A 17629-nucleotide genomic window follows, 5' to 3' on the forward strand; every position below is an offset into this window, starting at 1 on the left:
AAGCAAGGACACATAGCCTGGGAAGAATGCAGAGAAACTGTCCATGCAGCCAGGGATCAGGTTAGGAAAGCTAAAGCCCTGATTGAATTACATCTGGCCAGGGACATCAAAGGCAATAAAAAAAGGTTTCTATAAGTGTGTCAGTGATAAAAGGAAGACTAGGGAAAACATGGGCCCTCTCCAGAAGGAAATGGGAGACCTGGTTACCCAGGACATGGAGGAAGTTGAGGTACTCAATAACCTTTTTCACCTTGATCTTTACTGGCAAGCACTCCAGCCACACCACCCAACTTCCAATCAGAAGTAACAGGTGAACAAGGTAACAAGAAGAAAGTAACAAGGGTGAACAAGGACCTCAGAAGCCTGCGTAATAAAACCATCCACATCAATCCTGGGTAGAGAAAGGGAAATGTATTCCCTCATCTTCTCCAGAAGACAGCTCCCCCAGCACAGCAAGGGCATCAATGCCAGGGTAAAGCACACAGCCATCATTTGTATTATGTTCCCAAGCTCAGCAAAATAAAGAGATAAGCAGTGCTGCCAACAGACTCCATCACCTGCACAGGAGCTTGCCACTTCATAAATACTATAGCTATTAGCACACTTAATATAAAACTGCCGTTGTCTTGTGTGCATGTTGGGCATCAAAAAAAGGCTGTGGTGGCCTGACCTTGGCTGGACACCAGGTGCCCACCAGGCAGCTCTATCACTCTCCTCCTTGGCAGGGCAGGGGAAGGGGGAGAAAATAAGATGAAAAAAACCTCATGGGTCAAGATAAAGGCAGTTTAATAAAGCAAAAACAAAGGCCATGCACAGAAGCAAAGGAAAATAAGAGATGTTATTCTCTGCTTCCCATTAGCAGGTGATGTTCAGTCACTTCCCAGGAAGCAGAGGTTTAGTATGCCTAGTGGTTGCTCCAAAAGACAAATGTAAATAATAAATGCCCTTCCTTCCTCCTCCTTTCTCTTCACTTTATTGTTGAGCAGATGTCATATGCCATGGAATATCCCTTTGGTTAGTGTGGGTCAGCTGTTCCGGCTGTGCCCCCTCCCAAGATCCTGCCCACCCCCAGCCTGCTGGCGAGGGGGAATGTGGCAGAGCCAGCCCTGGTGCTGTGCCAGCCCTGGTGCTGTGCCAGCCCTGGTCAGCAGGAGCCGGAGCACCGGTGTGTTATCAGCACCTCTCTGGCTACCAATACAAATCACAGCTTTGATGGCTGCTATGGGGAAAATTAAGGCCATCTCAGCCAGACCAAATGCACTCCCACACTACTTCCTAGAACATTCTTGCTATGCCTCGAGTCCTTCTTGGTCTAGCCAGTAACAATTAGACATTCTTCATAAAACTTGTTTGTCTTTCAAAGAAATAAGACAAAAAACAAAACTTTTTTTTTAATGGCTAAACCAAGATGAAACAAGACAGTTCTCTTAAAGCAAGCAGTACTTTATTGTGTTGTATCCTTTCAATGTACAGGCTAAAGCACTCATACATACACGAGTAAAATAATGTACGTACATTCTTAAACATAGATTGCAAAATGCATACTGCTGTATTTATAAGCAGCACTGATAGACTCTCTTATTTAGCCTCCTTCCTCACTACCTTAAGAATCTGGGCCCCAAGTTTGACCAAATCACTTCAGACTTACATGGACAGCTATATGCACATGAATTTCTGCAGTCCATATGTAACAGAACAATTAATGTGGAATAGTTAGATGGTAATCTAGCCCTGACAAGGCCACATCACTACAGACAACTCACCTGATAGTTGTGTAACGCTGGCAGGTCAACATGGATATTTTTCACAGTTCCGTCATACCATTCAAACTGCATCATTGCTTTCTAGAAGGATGAATAATTTAGTTATGTGTTTACAGAAGCCTATATAAGCTACACTAATGTGAAATTCCTTCCAGAATCATTCTTAAGAATGCTCTAAGTATTTCATTTCAATCTATGACTCAAATTTCAGTTAAATTCTTTCTATAGGCTTTCACTAACTTATAAAGTACTGATTTTAATTAGGAAAATGTAGCAATAGAAAGAAAAAAACCCCAAACCCCAACAAACCCAAGAAAAATAAAGGGCCCTCATTACTTACCTCATGCAGAGTTGATGATACTGTTTTTTTAAGAATAGGTATAAATTCTTCCACAGGAGAGAAAGCATTAGGAGCCAAAACTTGATAGAGGTTTAACTTTTTAGCTATAGTAAGAAACAAAGAAATTAAATAAAACACATGCTTTGCCTTTAATTCACGTTCTACAGCTGTTAAGCTTTTCTTTCTGTGTTACCTTTCAATCCATATGTCTTCAACCAGTCCGCTGAGGTTTTGGCCAGGACACATGATGTTTGAATAACTAACGGTCCTTCATGATTTGGAGGCTTTGGTAAGAAGTTGGAAGGTGTTGTATTTGCAAATTCTATGGAAACCTAAAAGAGATTTAAAGAAAAACTCTTGCAAATTTTAGCATTAATTTTTTTTTACCCTCAATCCAAAATACTCAACGTGGAATATAGTTTTACTTATGTTCACTAAAGTGCTGGGATTTCAACAAGCAAAACAGTTTTGGGGGACAACGTTCCACTAACTTCACTATGCTTGCCACAATGCAAAAACCCACAGGGAAATTAAAATATTGTGGTTATGCATACTGGCATGAAAACAGCCAATCGTTTCTCTAAGAAAAGTAAGTGTGAAAAGGATTGCCATTACACACAGACCAAATCTTGACTGTTCCATTTTCTGCCTGCACTGAGCACAGAGTCAAATGAACCACATTCTACCTTCATTCACACCAATGGAAACAAGTCGATAAAATCTACTATAGGGCACTAGCATTCCTTTATTTCAAAAAGGGGTAAGAGACCTTTGTTTTATGAATGGAAAGAAGTTTGTGGAGATGTTTTTTCATACAGAAGGTTTGACTAATAAGTTTCTGAAATGACATGCTTTTATTGAGGGATATAGAACCTTCCAAGTCATTTCAGGGTGACTTCTGCTCAGTATGTAGTCTACATGGTCCTTTGTAACTATAAGGTTGGAAGAGAGATTAAAGAATTCTATATATACAGAATAGGCAGGGTGAGGGAAAACAAAATTAGAAATATTATTCACAAATAACCAGTTTTCCTCCTGTCTAGGATGCCTCAGGTCAGATGACCAGATACAGGAGGATACCCAATGAAAGCTCTCAGTCCCTCTTTCACAGAATCACAGGAGGTTCTCTTTTTTCCACACCCATATTTCATCAAAAGCACTTAGAAGTTACTTTATTGGAGAAAAGACAAACAAGGTAAGAACCTCTGGTATGTTGGTCAAATAAGGCATAAAAATAGAAACATTACCAAGGGTGCCAAATCCTCAAGATAAGACAGGACCAACATAGAGACAGATGTCTAACAGACAGACTGTAGCTTCCCAACTTCCATGCTACTAATAGATCTAGACAAGCCCTTAGGATTTTGCAGCTGATTTAAGCATCCATCTGAATCATGTAGGAGTAAGTATCTTTTTCCCATTTAAAGGACTGTTGGAACTTCATTCAAATGACCATGCATACTGTTAGGGTAGCTATTCTCTTAGGTTTCCATTATGATCATGGTACAATGTTCATTTTCTCGCATTTTGGTTGGTTTATAAAACTTGCTGCATTTTGGAGAACATCTAGCAAAATGTCTCTACTGGTTTTGGCCTTCGTTTGTTCTTACAATGGATGGCCAATACATAATATACAAAGTTCACTTATCAAAATACCTGATTAGTCATATAATTTTTTTTCATACTGTGAACACTAAAACCTTCTACCCTTGATACTTCAAAGTACACCTGAAAATAAAGATACATACATCTGCTAATCTACTAACAAGTGAACCACCAATTCTTCTTTGAAAACTCTGCTTGATGGTCTTGAGTAGGTCCTTAGCCTTCTGGGATTCCTGAAGTAGCAGACGAAAATCACTGCTATCAAAATTCTGTACATATAAAAAAAGGGGGGGAAAAAAGTTAACTACTATTCAAACACTAACTAAACAGAGCTTTCTTACTCTGATGTGTGTACGTCTATACAAGACTGCCTGGCACAGCAGAATTGAGTGTAAATATATCTAATGCACTGCAAGTAAGTTAGTCATCATTTTATAAACAAGATAATATTTTATTATTTTGAATTGGTCTACCATAAGCCACTGCTTTGATCCTATTAATCAGCTTTATGTCAGCGAACAGTATCTGCAAAATTTATTGCACTTTTAGGAAAGCATTTTCACTTGCAGAGAAAAAATTAACTACAGGTTTACTGAACACATCCTTAGCACTTCTATGACACAGACTTTCAGCACCAAGTCTTGCTATAAACTTCCATGCAGATGATAATTAGTTTACCTTCTCAAAGCGAAGAATCATCAAAAAGAGAAAAATGCTTTGCCTCTCTAGCTGTCACCTACCTCTCCCTTTGAAGAGTAGCAATGATAACGGCCTCTTACAGCTTCTGCAAAGTTCTTTAGAACTGCCTACATATATAAATAGGAAGAAGAAGAGTTACTTTGATTTCAGTTTTGGTATTCAGTTCTTAATTAGAGACAGAAAGAATCTTTGAGGTACATGTCATGAGAAAGCCAAAGGTAACTATGTTTCCATTCTTTCCTTACCAGTCTTATTTTAGTAGGGCTGAAAAACTAATTCAGTAAAGAAATTCGTGAAACAGGCAATAAGGGTCAAGTTCATTCACCTTGTGTTAAAATGCCAGGCACTTTCTCTTCCTTTGAAGGCAGGCTTGTGCTAGGCAGATCAAAGGCGTATCACTGAAGTCTACAAGTATAAATGTTAGGCTATCCTTCCCTTGCTCGTAATTACCTCTTAAATCCTTTTCTGTTTTCACCTCCCCCATCTCCTTCTCTCCTACCATCTACCACTACAATCCCCTTCTCCATGACTGCAATACCCTTACTGCATTCAATCTTCTCTTCAAACCAGGATTTCAGTGGTGTCTTCCCTGCCACTGAAGCCACTACATGCCTTAGGGATAAGCTTAAACAAGCGATCAACACCTAAACCCAAGCTCCTATGCAGAAGCTCATCAAAAGTAACTGCTTATCCTTCTGTCCTCTTCCTTCAGGGAGTCACTGCTAAGATCTAAACCACTGTTCACGATCAACACTATAATCTGAGCAAGGCTTCTAGGTCTTGCCCTGATGCTATTCCATACCAAAATATTCCTATCCCATACTGCCATGCTCATATGATCTCACTCCCAAATCCCTGCCTTTCTGTCTCCTATGATCCTTCTCCCTACCCACTTGTCCTTACTGCAATATTGCCTACCTGAGGTCCCATCTTTCACTTTCACCTGCAAAAGAGCTCTTAGCCCTAAAGTCTTCTCTGTAAACACAAAGGATGATTATCTGGAAATAATTGCTTCCCTTCAGCTGCCAAGCCAGCTGACACCACTTGGTTGCCACTTCTGGCTTCGGTATGAACCAAGATGAATGCTCCAAACAAATCTTTTCTTGTATGCAAAACTGCTCTAAAGAAAATACAATGCTAGATCAAGAACTCTTTAATGAGTAGGTTAGCTTCCCCTCAAGTTTATGAGAGAAGATGTTGCAGCTGAATAGGAAAAAAATGACAGGACACTTAAGGAAGTAAGTTTTAAAACAATTACTTACAAGAGAAGCAGGATTGCTGCAATCATATGTAACAGCATGAGTCTGCAGTTTTCTCCCCAGCATACACTGCTGAGCATAGTCAGACAATATTTCCAAAGGCTGGTCAGGGCTGATATAAATAAATAAATAAGGGGGAAAAAAAGGAATTAACAATAGCAGTAATCAAATGGGGGAAAAAGGTCATACTGAAGAAGACAGGGAGGTAAACTAAGTGGGAAAGAAATAATCAGTCATGGGAATGTAATCCAGTCATTTAGCATAACTTGACTGCCTCTCTCTTTCAGCCATTACTGAAGTACCACTACTGGGGTTTGGTCCTGTCCTGAAAACCTGAATGACAATAAAAGCACTAAGATTCTATTCCAGTTCTTAACAGCTTGTGCATGAAATGTTCTAAATTATTCCCTGATAGCCCCGGAAGCTAAGAATCAGGAATTGTGGGTTTTCCCCCTGTGACAAATGGCAATATAAAAGATTTTGAATCGGATCTTCAACTGTATGTAAGGATGTGCACTGTCTTCCAAAGGCACCAAAGAATGTAAAACTTTGTGCTTAGAACTTTGCAACCCACAGAGCTTTCATTCCCCGAGTTTTGATGGTTCTTCATGGTTAGTAGAAAGTTTTCCTTCCAGCTACACTTTGGCCAGGGACAGAAATTAAGGAAGTTTTCACTTGCACACATTATCTATAAAGTTTTGCTTTCTGTTCAAAGCAGACCTAAGCAAAACTTGGAACCTTTTAACTGAACACCGTTGTGTTCAGGAAATTAGCTGAAACGTAATCTCCATCACACTAAATACCAAGCTTGCCAAACTTGCACCATCCCTTATTCGCATATTTAAAATAAAAAAAATCCAAAATAAATTAGGAGTAGGGTAACAGTCCCAGAATCCTTACTGTAGTCTTTTTCTTATAATCCTGACTCCAGTACCGCAACTTTTCAAATGATGACAGTAGAACTACAGAATTTAAGTCCATAATTTATCTATCTCAGCCTGGTTTCATTTATTTAATCAGACATGTCAAGTTTTCCATCAGCATCACTAAGATCACAGACAGAAGACTATCTTTAAATGCTTAATGCTATTTCACAGCAAAATCTAGCTCATCATATAATCTTCGCAGACATGTGGACCCTTTCTGTGACATCCTTAATGATGCTGAAGGATTTTTATTGGTGCAAAATTAGAGCTAGCAGACTCTCAATGGATTAAGCGATAGCTGATCTGCAAAGCAAAAAAATGTAGCTTCATATCAGAAAAGATTTATAAATAGTAAAAAAGGGAAGGAATAGAGGAATTCAGTAGTACGAAAACCCTGGATCTTAAATTTTCTATTTATTTTTGCATCAAGTTCAGATTCTTGTACCAATTCTTTATGCCAGCTAAAGTTGGTTGACACATAATGAATTTACCAGCTTCCTACAATAAAAACCAGAGAATTCAGTTCTTTCATCATAAAGACATGTTTTAAGGCTTTCAGCAAATTGCAGCCTTGACCAGGTTCCAGCTGTTGTATCCACTGTCTTGCTTCATGTAGCCTGCAGGAGAGGGCAGGAGGATGGGGATGGGCAGGAGGGGGAGAAAAAGGAATATGTACACTTAATTTGCAGGTGTTAAATAAGATAGATCATGAAGATTACTACAAATCACAGGAGCTACTAAGATATTTCATGCTTGAACAACTAGCTTGAAATGCACTTAAAATTCATTGCTTTTTTCCCCCTCTTACAAATCACTACAGGCACAAGATGAAAAACTGCTATTATCTACAAGAGATTGCTCTAATTAAATGGAGATCTTGTTTGAAACACTTTTATTTTTCAGAGAAATCAACTTACTTACACATGAACATTGATATTTTTTGGACTCTCCCACAGAGATGAAATTTCTGTACTGAATGAGAGGCAGTACAATTGCTTCTTGTAACATAGCTGTTCATCTATTAAGCACTAATAAATAAAAAATTGTTAATGCATTATTATCCATGCTGCTTCTAGCAGGGTTATTATGTAAAAGACTAAAAATAGCAATTCCCTAAAAATAGTTGACAGCAATATCTTCAGCTACCACAGAGAAAAGCTTCCAGTAAAAAGCCATACAGATTCAAATATTTGTTAAGGAGTACAGAGACAGAACCTGCAAACCTGGGGTGATCCAGCCAGTTTGTTAATGGGGCAGGAAACGGGGAATATTTGTTGTACTGGTGTCACTTTTTCTTCTTAGCTGATGGGCACGTGAAACAACATACTGATCTAGAATGGGCATATTCACCCACAAAGCAATTACTAAAAATGTTTAATATATATTCATGGTTAGGGCTAAACAACAGTTCAGATATTAAGGCTAGGCAAGCCAGACTATGTGGAAATCAAGTTTTCTTGAAGGAGTTTTATTTAAAACACACAAATGAAAAATGCAGGTAATAGAAATTGATGTAAAATAATTCCTGAATGCAGAAAATGAAATTGTACAAAGTTTCAAAGTTAGATAGTAAACCAGCTACATTATACTTTCCTTCCTTAATACAAAAGCTTTATAGAAATAAAGAGCAGAATAAAGAAAAAGCTTCTTTTGGGACTTCAGGAACCAAGGTTCTGACCAAAATTCTGAAGTGTGCCTTGTTGCCACAAAACATAAAAGCATAAGGAAACAATATTTAGTATAAATAGCTCTATGTGCAACTTGTTTCTATCTCTTACAGCTGCTTGTTAGGCAAGTTTATTCAATTGAGAATGCTAGTACAAGAATTGAGAAATTTCAAGATATTAATAAGGAGAGTATTATTATTATAGTACATACAGAAGTTTGTTTTTATCTAGACATTAGCATTCAAAGACATTTAGAACATACTTTTTTTCCAACAGAAAACTATTGTATTGTATATTTTGAATTTAAGCAGATTTTTTTCTACTAAGTTCCTGACTTGTAGTTATACAAAAGCTTAATTAGTAAGTTACAATTGTCAAAGTCTGCTTATTATTACTTACCAAGAGGTCCTTCTGAAAATCCAGTAGTTGAGGTCCATAACTCATATGAGACACATCAACCATAAGTCCAACTTTGGTCCCTTTTATGAGGCCAAACACCTTAAAAGAGAAAGGTTACTATAAATACTAAGCTTATTGAAAGTTTAATAGTTTTACCGTTTATTCTGTACAACACTATTTAAAAATCAAATATTAGGTATTTATTTTCACTTTAAACTTTTTAGCATAAAGATAACACAGTGACAAAGCCAAGGAAAAGAAAAAAAAAACAGGAAAAAAAGGAAAAAAGAAAAAGAAAAAAAAGAGATGCCTCCTGGCTCCCAGTTTATGCTTACCAGTGAATCACATTACCTCCTTCCCAAGACAAACTATTTGTTATTTGAGAAGATAAAAATAACTTTGTCTATAGAATCTCCTTCACATTAAACCAAGCAACTTTGTGGAAGCCAGATTCTGGAATGCTGCTTCTTTCTCTATCTCCTTTGAGAGGCAGTTTTGTCCCTTTCCCACTCCTGAGCATTAGCACGACTAGGCACAGTAAGCGATTAACCAGCTGTGCAAGAGAGGGCACAACGGACTACAAGACAGCTCCACTCCAGTCAGAGCTTAAGCTCAGCATTGTCTGCTCCCATCTAAATCGCAGAGAGGTCCTGATGATTAAGACTGCTAAGAGAAAGAAAAAGACTGGATCTAGGAAGCAGAAAACTGCATACCAATGAAAGTTCAAGAAAACCAATCCATTTTCAAGATATGTATCACTGCATGATGTGTAACTCCCAGTAAATAACGAAAATACATAAGCTTTCTGGAAGCTACTTTTCACTAGCATTCAGAAGTTTATTTATTCTTTAATGCCATATACAGTTCCAGTGTAAAAATATACTGCAAAGTTAAAGTTACCTTTCTGCTGTCCTGCAACAGCCACTGAATTCGCTGCTGATAAAGTTCGATCACTCTGACAAAAGGCATAGCACACATTTAGCTAAGGCATTTTCTTGCATTGTACACTGATGTAACAATCAACCACTTGTCTTCATCACATCCTTTCTCTCACATATGCAAAATCTGTGAGAAACAGTATTTAAAAATACTGTTTTCAGTGTTCTCACACAAGTGGTTGTGGCAGGGCTAACCATTTAAAAACTTCTTCCCTTAAAGCTGTTTGACTGATTAGATATGAAGCTGTCTTGAAAACTGGATCACTGAAATGTTTCCTCCTTAGTTGCTGGCTTATTCTGTTCAGAGATAGGAGAGGGGTATTCACCATGTGTATGTGTGAGTGACAGAAGCTCAGGCAAAACTAAGTTTAGTTCATCACACACAGGTTATCAGCAGCAGATGTGTTTAACACAAACTACCCTATTGCTTAAAACAGTCGTGACATACAATCTTGTCATTGAAAGGCAGCACACTCATTGAAGTACTGGACTAAATGCAGCACAACTTTTAACAATTCCATTTCAAAACAGGTATAACCTGAGCTAAAACAATATGCTTGCTGTCCTCTAAAATTGTTTTAGTTCAACCAACTTATTTTTAATACCATGAGCACATTTTTTACAATTTGGCAAATAAAGTTTAAATCAATAAAGGGGAACACCTTTCTGCTTTTTCAAAGTGCTAAAGCTACTTTTTTAAACCAGATTTGCAGACAGTTTGCTTAGATGGTGCAGGGCCCAAGTACCAAAGGTGGACCTTCTCAAGATTTTGGATCTTCATAACTAACACAGTGAGGTATGCTGAAGTAGTGGCACTCCTAGGAACAGTCTAGGAGTGAAAACCAGCAAAAACACGATTACAGCTTTTTCCCCCCTCAATTTAAGTTTCCTTAATTTTCTAAATTTAAAATTCACTTAGAAAACTTCTAATTTCCACAGATCATGACTAGATCCATGACTTGAAACTAACCCAAGTTACAGTAAACATAACCCACAAATATGCAGTATTACCTGTGAAAACCCAACCATTTACTAGCTACCTTTCTAAAATGAGCTAACTGCTTCAGTTCAAAACCTGGTTAATAGGCATCTTCATTAAAAAAACCTCAGCTGTAGTGACATATAATTATCACCTACCCTAAATTTCAGCAGAAAGGATTTAATGCTGAGATACTCTGAAGTTCCCAAAGGTAACAAATTAAGATTGAAGGCAGTACCTGCAGTCATGGGGGATAGGGATATAGAATGTCATGCACCAAAATGATAAACAAGATGGATACTTACTTGGAAAGTCTGGATTCAAAATCAGTAACCGTCTCTTCTGTAAACTCTATCTCTTCAACACAATTTCCTGAATTCCTGGAACACTATGTATAATTAACATCAAAGATGCACACAATTACAACTGACTAAAGAAAGGGCAGTGTTGTACTTACAAAATAATACTGCCTTCATTTACCAGATGCTCTAATGTTAATTTCAAGGATTCTAAACTGTGGTTTCTTAGCCATTCCTCTGTGGTTTGCACCTTTTTAGACTGTATTTTCTTCATCTGTACTCCCTATAGATGAAATAGAAAAAATCAAATGCAGCATGAGAAATGAAATGTGCTGTTCCAACGTGACAAAAATGTAAGTCCCAAGGACAGTTGCTGGTAGGCAATGCATATCCAAGAACAACATAATTTTAGGTACTGGCATACACTTTTGGAGGTGGGATGCAAAGGAAAAGAAGCTTTCAGAATATTCCCTGATTGTGAGCTAAAGAAAAGGTAAAAAGAGGTTAGTCTGGAGGAGACAGGAAGACAAGAAACAGGAGACTTTAGTAAAAGAATTAAAATAAATACCCCAGTGAGTTACAAGGGAGGGAGAAAAATTAAGCATTTCCAAAACCTGCCTCACAGAGTTTGAAGGGGTATATATTGTCTTCTGCTTTTCTGAAGAAAAATTCAGTACCAACAGTTGATGTACTTTTATTGTTTTGTGTGTTCACAGACTGATTCATCTCTGCAGAGAAATTATACGTAGTTTAATGACTTCAGTGATTTTATCTATCAAATTGTCTGTGTGTATATGTAAATATATGTAAGGAAACGTATCAGTTGTCTATCAGCTTATTTATTCCCCATTCTCTATTTATGGTGGGTATGTGTTACTTTTCTAGTTACTCCATTTAGCAGGAAAACTAACATGCCTACCAGCAGATCTTGTCTCTTGGTGATATACATTACCAGCAATCCATCATCTGGTCCTAGATGAGGCATAGTAAAATCTTGCCATGGTGGATGATCACCCTGTAGACTGGATTTTGTGGTCACCCTACAAGACAATTAATTTCATGGGATTACTTACAAGATTCTCGTATTATCATAAACTCTTTACAAGCTTTTTTCAGTAGGAAGTTTTTATGCTTTGACATTTGTTTACACACTCTATTTGATGCATGACAAACGTTCTGAAAAGACATAGTACATAGTTTATACGAGCTAGTTTTTACTCTATAGCTATATATGAAAACCCAAGAAGACTTTTTAACAGTATCCTCACCCAACTTTTGCCAAAAACTGATCACTGTCCAACAACGGTGCCATTTTCCTGATGTGTGTATCCATTATATGAATAAACTTAGCCTTGTTAAAAAAATGCAAAAAGACAAAAGTATTAGAGTAAAAAGCTTAAACCCTCAGGAATACATACTTTTTAAAAAGGTATTAATAGTCAGCAACTTATATGATAATTACACTGCACGTGGGACAACAGGAAATTAAACAACAGCTGCAAAGAGGAGTTACAATTATCCACCTATAGAAAACACATTTAGGAACTACCCTGCAAGAGCTATTTGTTAAAGGGTTTTTTGCAGTTAATTACGTACGCACAGCTGCCGGGAGACTAGCCTCACTGCTCAGACAGAAGGAAAGATTAACCAAAGCAAAACAGCAGTCTCCGAGCGAGTGTGAGCTGCCGCGGGGCTGCGGCGGGGATGGGGCCATGTAGGTGAGCCTCGGGTTTAGCCACAGCAATGTCAAGGTAAAAACGATCATAAAATGCTGTTTTTCACTTGGCAGGGCTGCGCCGCCTCACGCCGTCCCCAGCCACCCGCGCCCTTTCGTTCACCAAAGGGTGTCAGCGGAGCCCTCTGCCCGCAGCCTCCCGCCCCCCCAGACTTGCCTCTCGTCGCCTCACCTCACCGCACGGGGGAAAGGCCCCTCGGCGCCCCGACCTCGCGCGTCCCGCCCGCTGGTGCCCCTCACCTCATGAGGGAACGGCCCCTCGGCTCCCCGACCCCGCGCGTCCCGCCCACGGGGCCTCGCCTCGCCTCTCCTCACCTCACGGGGCAAAGGCCCCTCGGCTTCCCGACCCCGCGCGTCCCGCCCGCTGGGCTTCTCCTCTCCTCACCTCACGAGGAAAAGCCTCCCCCGTTCCCCCCGCGCCCCCAGCCCGGACACGTCCCGAAAGCCCGGGCTCCCACCGCGCCCGTGACAGGGTTTCGCCTAAGCCCCTTCTGGCGAAGGCACCTGCCGGCACTCAGCCGACCCGACCCTTCCGCCGTGCGGACCCGGAGGAGCCCAGCCCCACGCCCCGCTGGGCCCGCCGCGTTGCGGCGTTGCCGGTGGAGACAGGCCGGCCCCAGCGGCGGGCGGGAGCGGGCGGCGGCGGCGGGCGGGTCCGCGGGGGGCGTGAGGAGCCACCCGGGCGCGAGGCCCGGGGCCAGTTCCAGTCAGCGCAGCCGGAGCCAGTCGCTTTAGTAGACAATTTATTTTGATAAACTTGCTCAATAACAAAAATACAAGTGAATAAAATTATGTTCATTTTATACAGTTTGTATTAACATTTGTTCGGAAATCATTAATTGAAAAATGTTCTAAACCAATTAGAAAACAATCCTCAGTAAAGGCCGGGGCAGGGGACGCAGGCGGTTGGGCGTCGAGCTGGGAGCGACACGATGCCCAGGCAGGACAACCCCTTGCAGACACCGTTTCCTTCATTATTTTCATCCTTCACAAAGGTTTTAAAGGACAGCTTTCATTTTTATCGTGTATGTGTGTGTTGGGGCAAACAGTAATCTACAGTCGTGTTCCGAAGTGGTTAAACGATGGCTCTGAAACACAGGTATGACAGGAGGGCCCTCGGCTGCTTCACTCCAGCCAGAGGACCAGGCTCAGGTGGTGGTGCAGGCTACCAGCACCTTTGGGAAACTGGTATCACTGGCCAGCAAGATTAACAACGGAAAGCGACGTTCAGTAGACTGGTGTGTTCAGGGAAGCACACCCTCCCCAGGTCTGAGACAAACAGCTTCCAGGCAAATATTTCAGCTGAGCTCAACGCAAGATTTATACAGACAAATCCACTAGTTTTCTTTCTGAAGGTATTTTAAGCTTCTGATCTTACATTTTGTTGGCCAAACAAACAACATAGTGTGCACAAATTACGTTACGATGGGACGTCAAACCTTTGGGGGAATTCTGAAGCGAAAGACTAAATAAGAATCTCTAGTGACATATGAAATGAGCTGTCCTTCAAAAAGTTACAATTAATGGCTGGCAGAATCAGAAAAGTTTATGTAAACACTCAACACAAATATGGGATTACCTTTGGAGAAGATACACATGGAAACATTTGCTTTTCATGAACTGAAAAAGTCTACAGATGTTTAGGCATGTTCAATACGAACTTCCCGTAGTTTAAAACAAAATCTTGTGCAAATAAAACCTATAAATAGTCTTCAGCAGATCTTACAGTGATGCTCTTAGGTATGAAAAGAATGCACACAACTTTAAAATAAAAGTAAGACATAAGTTTGACAAATGATTGCACCATAAAACAGTGTTTTATATACAGTTTACAAGATATGATTTTCTGCTATAAATTAATACTGTACTATATAGTACTTAGTGACCTTATTAAAAGCAACTGTTGACAGCTGTCTCTTAATTACCGGGTGCTTTTATTTTAAATGCAGTTGGCTGCATCTATTTCTGGACTTAAAATGCTCAAATATTTAATTAAACTATCTACTTGTTAAATCTCTGCTATCATTTCATAATTCATAGCAATAGCATTAGCAGATCAGATATATTTCCAGCCAGCCAGCCACAGTCTTGGTATGCTCCAAAATAAGTGTTGTTTTTTTTTTTTTTTATTAAATTATGATCCATTTAATCTAAGCCTAAATCCACTGTATACATGATGTTACTATAACTGAAATAAGCTGGGGAGGGGAGAAGAAATCTTAGCAACTGAGGAACTCCCACTGCCACCACCTGTGTTTGTTAAAAAAATCTCTTAGAACTATTTACAAGTGGCATTTCTGAAAATAAAGAGCTCCCCCCCGCCCGAACATAATTTATGATTTATTTTTTTAAAGTGAATACTTCAGCTTAGGATACAACAGTGATAACACCAAAAATTTAGACACACAATCAGCTGATGAACCCTGCACTTTGTCTCACATCACTAGGGGCCAACATCACTAGGGACCTCACACTGCTCATGCAGATAAAGGCTTAAATTAGGAACCAAATCATATTTAAACCATCACTTCCAAGGAGGTGCTCAGCTGTATTTACAGACAAGTATGCTTTAAAAAAATTTAGTGAGCCCTAAACACTCCCTTCTACCTGTGAGTGAGCTGACTGGAAAAAAAAGTTCACTTATAGGCCATTCCAGTGACAAGTTTGCTTTTCATTTGAAATTTTTGAACAAACTTAATTCAGCAAATAACCTTTTCATATTAAAATACCTGGGGAGGGCGAGAGGGAAGAGGTGGAGGAGGACAGGGACCCATTAGGGTCTGAATGGCACACAGTTTAAAAGAATTGTGCAAATTGTCTTATTTCAAACATTTAAGCTTATCAGATAAGTGATTATTTTGGGAACTGATTATATTTTATCAACAATCTCATTCTAAAATACACTTTCGCTAACATTTTAGGAAAATGTCTACTCAGTAATGCAGTTCTAATAAGCTCAATGAAACAGCACTTGACAAATACCATTTTTTTGTGTTCATAATGAATCTCAGGTAAACCACGTATTAACTGGAAAACAAATACTGATGGTGCAGGAAGCTTTCCTGGGACACTAAACTGTACTTTCTGCAAGGTTAGATTAAGTAGTGAATTAAGATATCTATGGATTCAAATGTTTATCCTTGTGTTGAAAAATAAAACTACCTTTAGTGAGGAATATTTACTTCAAATTTGGGTGGCCCTTAAATCCACATTTAAAATTACAGCTTTAGTAAACAAGGCATATATTATTTAAACAATTATATTGCTCATATTTTTTTTTGTAAAGATGAATTAATACTCAAATAAAAATAAGTTCTTCCATCTTTGCAGTGGAATAGTGTTTGTATGACTTTAAAGATTGCATTTTACATGTGCTAGAGAAATGCTAACCTATAGTAAAATGCTGTGCTTGACCATGTATGAATGTGAATGTAACAATGCAGTAGAAAAAGAGACTTTCTGTACAACAGTTGCTAATAATTTAAATAGTGTCAGTTTCCCAAAATTAGGATTTTAACTTTAAGGTATGACATGATCTCACCTTCTACCCTCATATACAAATAAATTACCATAAAAAGAATTTTAGCTTAACTTAAAATTGCACCTAGAAAGGCATGGGATCGTTTGTACCTATTACAAAAACTGTTAAAATCAAGGGCTGCTACAAAGAATGAGGTAAACTGAAGACTCTCAGCTATGTGGCCTTCAGAGAAATGGCTTTTTTCTATTGAGTTCTAGTTTTGCACACCACAGTGTTTTGCTAGCAAAGCGTTCTGAGTTCTTTTCCAGGAACCATTTGTGTGTATATACATATATATACATATATGTGTATATACACACACACACATACACACACACTGTATACTGCATCAGCAAAATATATATATATATTTATATATATATTTATATAAATATAAGGAAGAAATCCCCCTCTAAAATGTTCCTTAGTGTTTTTCTAGAACTTATGGGGGAGGAGGGGATGTATGTCTTCTCGCCATTACATACATTTAGAGAACATGATTTGATCTATTGGCTTCTTGGTGCAGTAATGCAAGATTGATCCACATTGGTGCCGAAGGCTTTGCTCATCAGAAGGAAGATGTAAAATACTAATCTCCTAAACAGCGAGGCCAGCCTCACTTGAATTCCTCTGCAACCCTCTGGTCTACCACAAAGTTCATAAATACTTTGACTTCCAAATCATTAGACGTTAAAAACAGGAACAGTACAGTAACATGGGGCATTATGCTTCTCAGTGTAAAGCATTCTTCACTAGTTCCTATCACAGTGCAGACCCGACTGCATTAAAATATGCTCAGGAGATTAGTTGACGTTGTCTGTATTTGGTTACGGGAAAGGCTCTCCTTTTTTTTATCCAAAGTGCATAGTGAGAACAAGTCAAAGCATTCTTCTTTTCAGTAAGTGTTTCATAGTCTGATTTAAGCATCCTCCTGAGAATGCAATTCCGATGTCTTGCTCTTTTCCAAAATAAAGTCCTGCAGTTCAGACATTCATCAGCCAGGTAAACAAACTTTGCCAGCAAATAGAAGTCCCACTATTGTAAAGAAAATGGATAAGACAAACAGTACATACGAAGACCCAACCACTGTGTTATTGGGTAATTTATATGGTTGACCTCCAACTTCATTGATGTAAAATCCAATTGGAAATATTAGGGCTGCCATACAGAATAGAATCACTGCAAAGAAAGAAGAGAAAAAAAGAGTCACTGCTGTGTTAAAGTGAGAATATTTATCCATTCCTAGAGCAGTCCAGACAAGCAAGCAAAGTATTCTGACCAAACTGAACAGCTGAGATATTCTACTACCTAACTTGCTTGAAAGGACTGAGTAGGCATTATCATGCTTTTAAAACATTCCCCATCTATTCCCAAGAAAAACTAAAAACCCCCAATTTTCACTGTAATTTCAGTCCTGCTCACTAGATCATGAACTGTCTTTACAGAATAAAAATTTGGTAGATGTACCTCTACCATCATCCACAAATTTAGTCACAGAGT

At 38.9% G+C, this 17629-nt stretch overlaps 2 protein-coding genes across 2 annotated transcripts in view; both read right to left on the reverse strand.

The window, feature by feature from the left end:
* The window catches only part of VWA3A (von Willebrand factor A domain containing 3A), a 31239-nt gene extending 18009 nt beyond the window's left edge, over positions 1-13230 (reverse strand). Inside the window, exons 1-14 of the mRNA XM_080387075.1 lie at positions 12143-13230; positions 11794-11914; positions 11033-11157; positions 10881-10955; positions 9559-9613; positions 8659-8757; positions 7514-7620; positions 7084-7209; positions 5670-5778; positions 4449-4514; positions 3852-3977; positions 2297-2435; positions 2104-2207; positions 1764-1844 (exon numbers count right to left, since the gene is read on the reverse strand). Of these exons, the coding sequence (XP_080243201.1) occupies positions 1764-1844; positions 2104-2207; positions 2297-2435; positions 3852-3977; positions 4449-4514; positions 5670-5778; positions 7084-7209; positions 7514-7620; positions 8659-8757; positions 9559-9613; positions 10881-10955; positions 11033-11157; positions 11794-11914; positions 12143-12207 (1398 nt within the window). The 5' untranslated portion in view covers positions 12208-13230. The remainder of the gene's footprint in view (positions 1-1763; positions 1845-2103; positions 2208-2296; positions 2436-3851; positions 3978-4448; positions 4515-5669; positions 5779-7083; positions 7210-7513; positions 7621-8658; positions 8758-9558; positions 9614-10880; positions 10956-11032; positions 11158-11793; positions 11915-12142) is intronic.
* Positions 13231-13335: 105 nt separating this feature from the next.
* Positions 13336-17629, reverse strand: part of MOSMO (modulator of smoothened) — a 33133-nt gene continuing 28839 nt past the window's right edge. The window contains exon 3 of the mRNA XM_080387071.1: positions 13336-17308. Coding sequence (XP_080243197.1) covers positions 17124-17308 — 185 coding nt within the window. The 3' untranslated portion in view covers positions 13336-17123. The remainder of the gene's footprint in view (positions 17309-17629) is intronic.

The sequence above is a fragment of the Falco punctatus genome (genome assembly GCF_963210335.1).
Source record: "Falco punctatus genome assembly, chromosome: 4".
Taxonomy (NCBI): Eukaryota; Metazoa; Chordata; class Aves; order Falconiformes; family Falconidae; genus Falco; species Falco punctatus.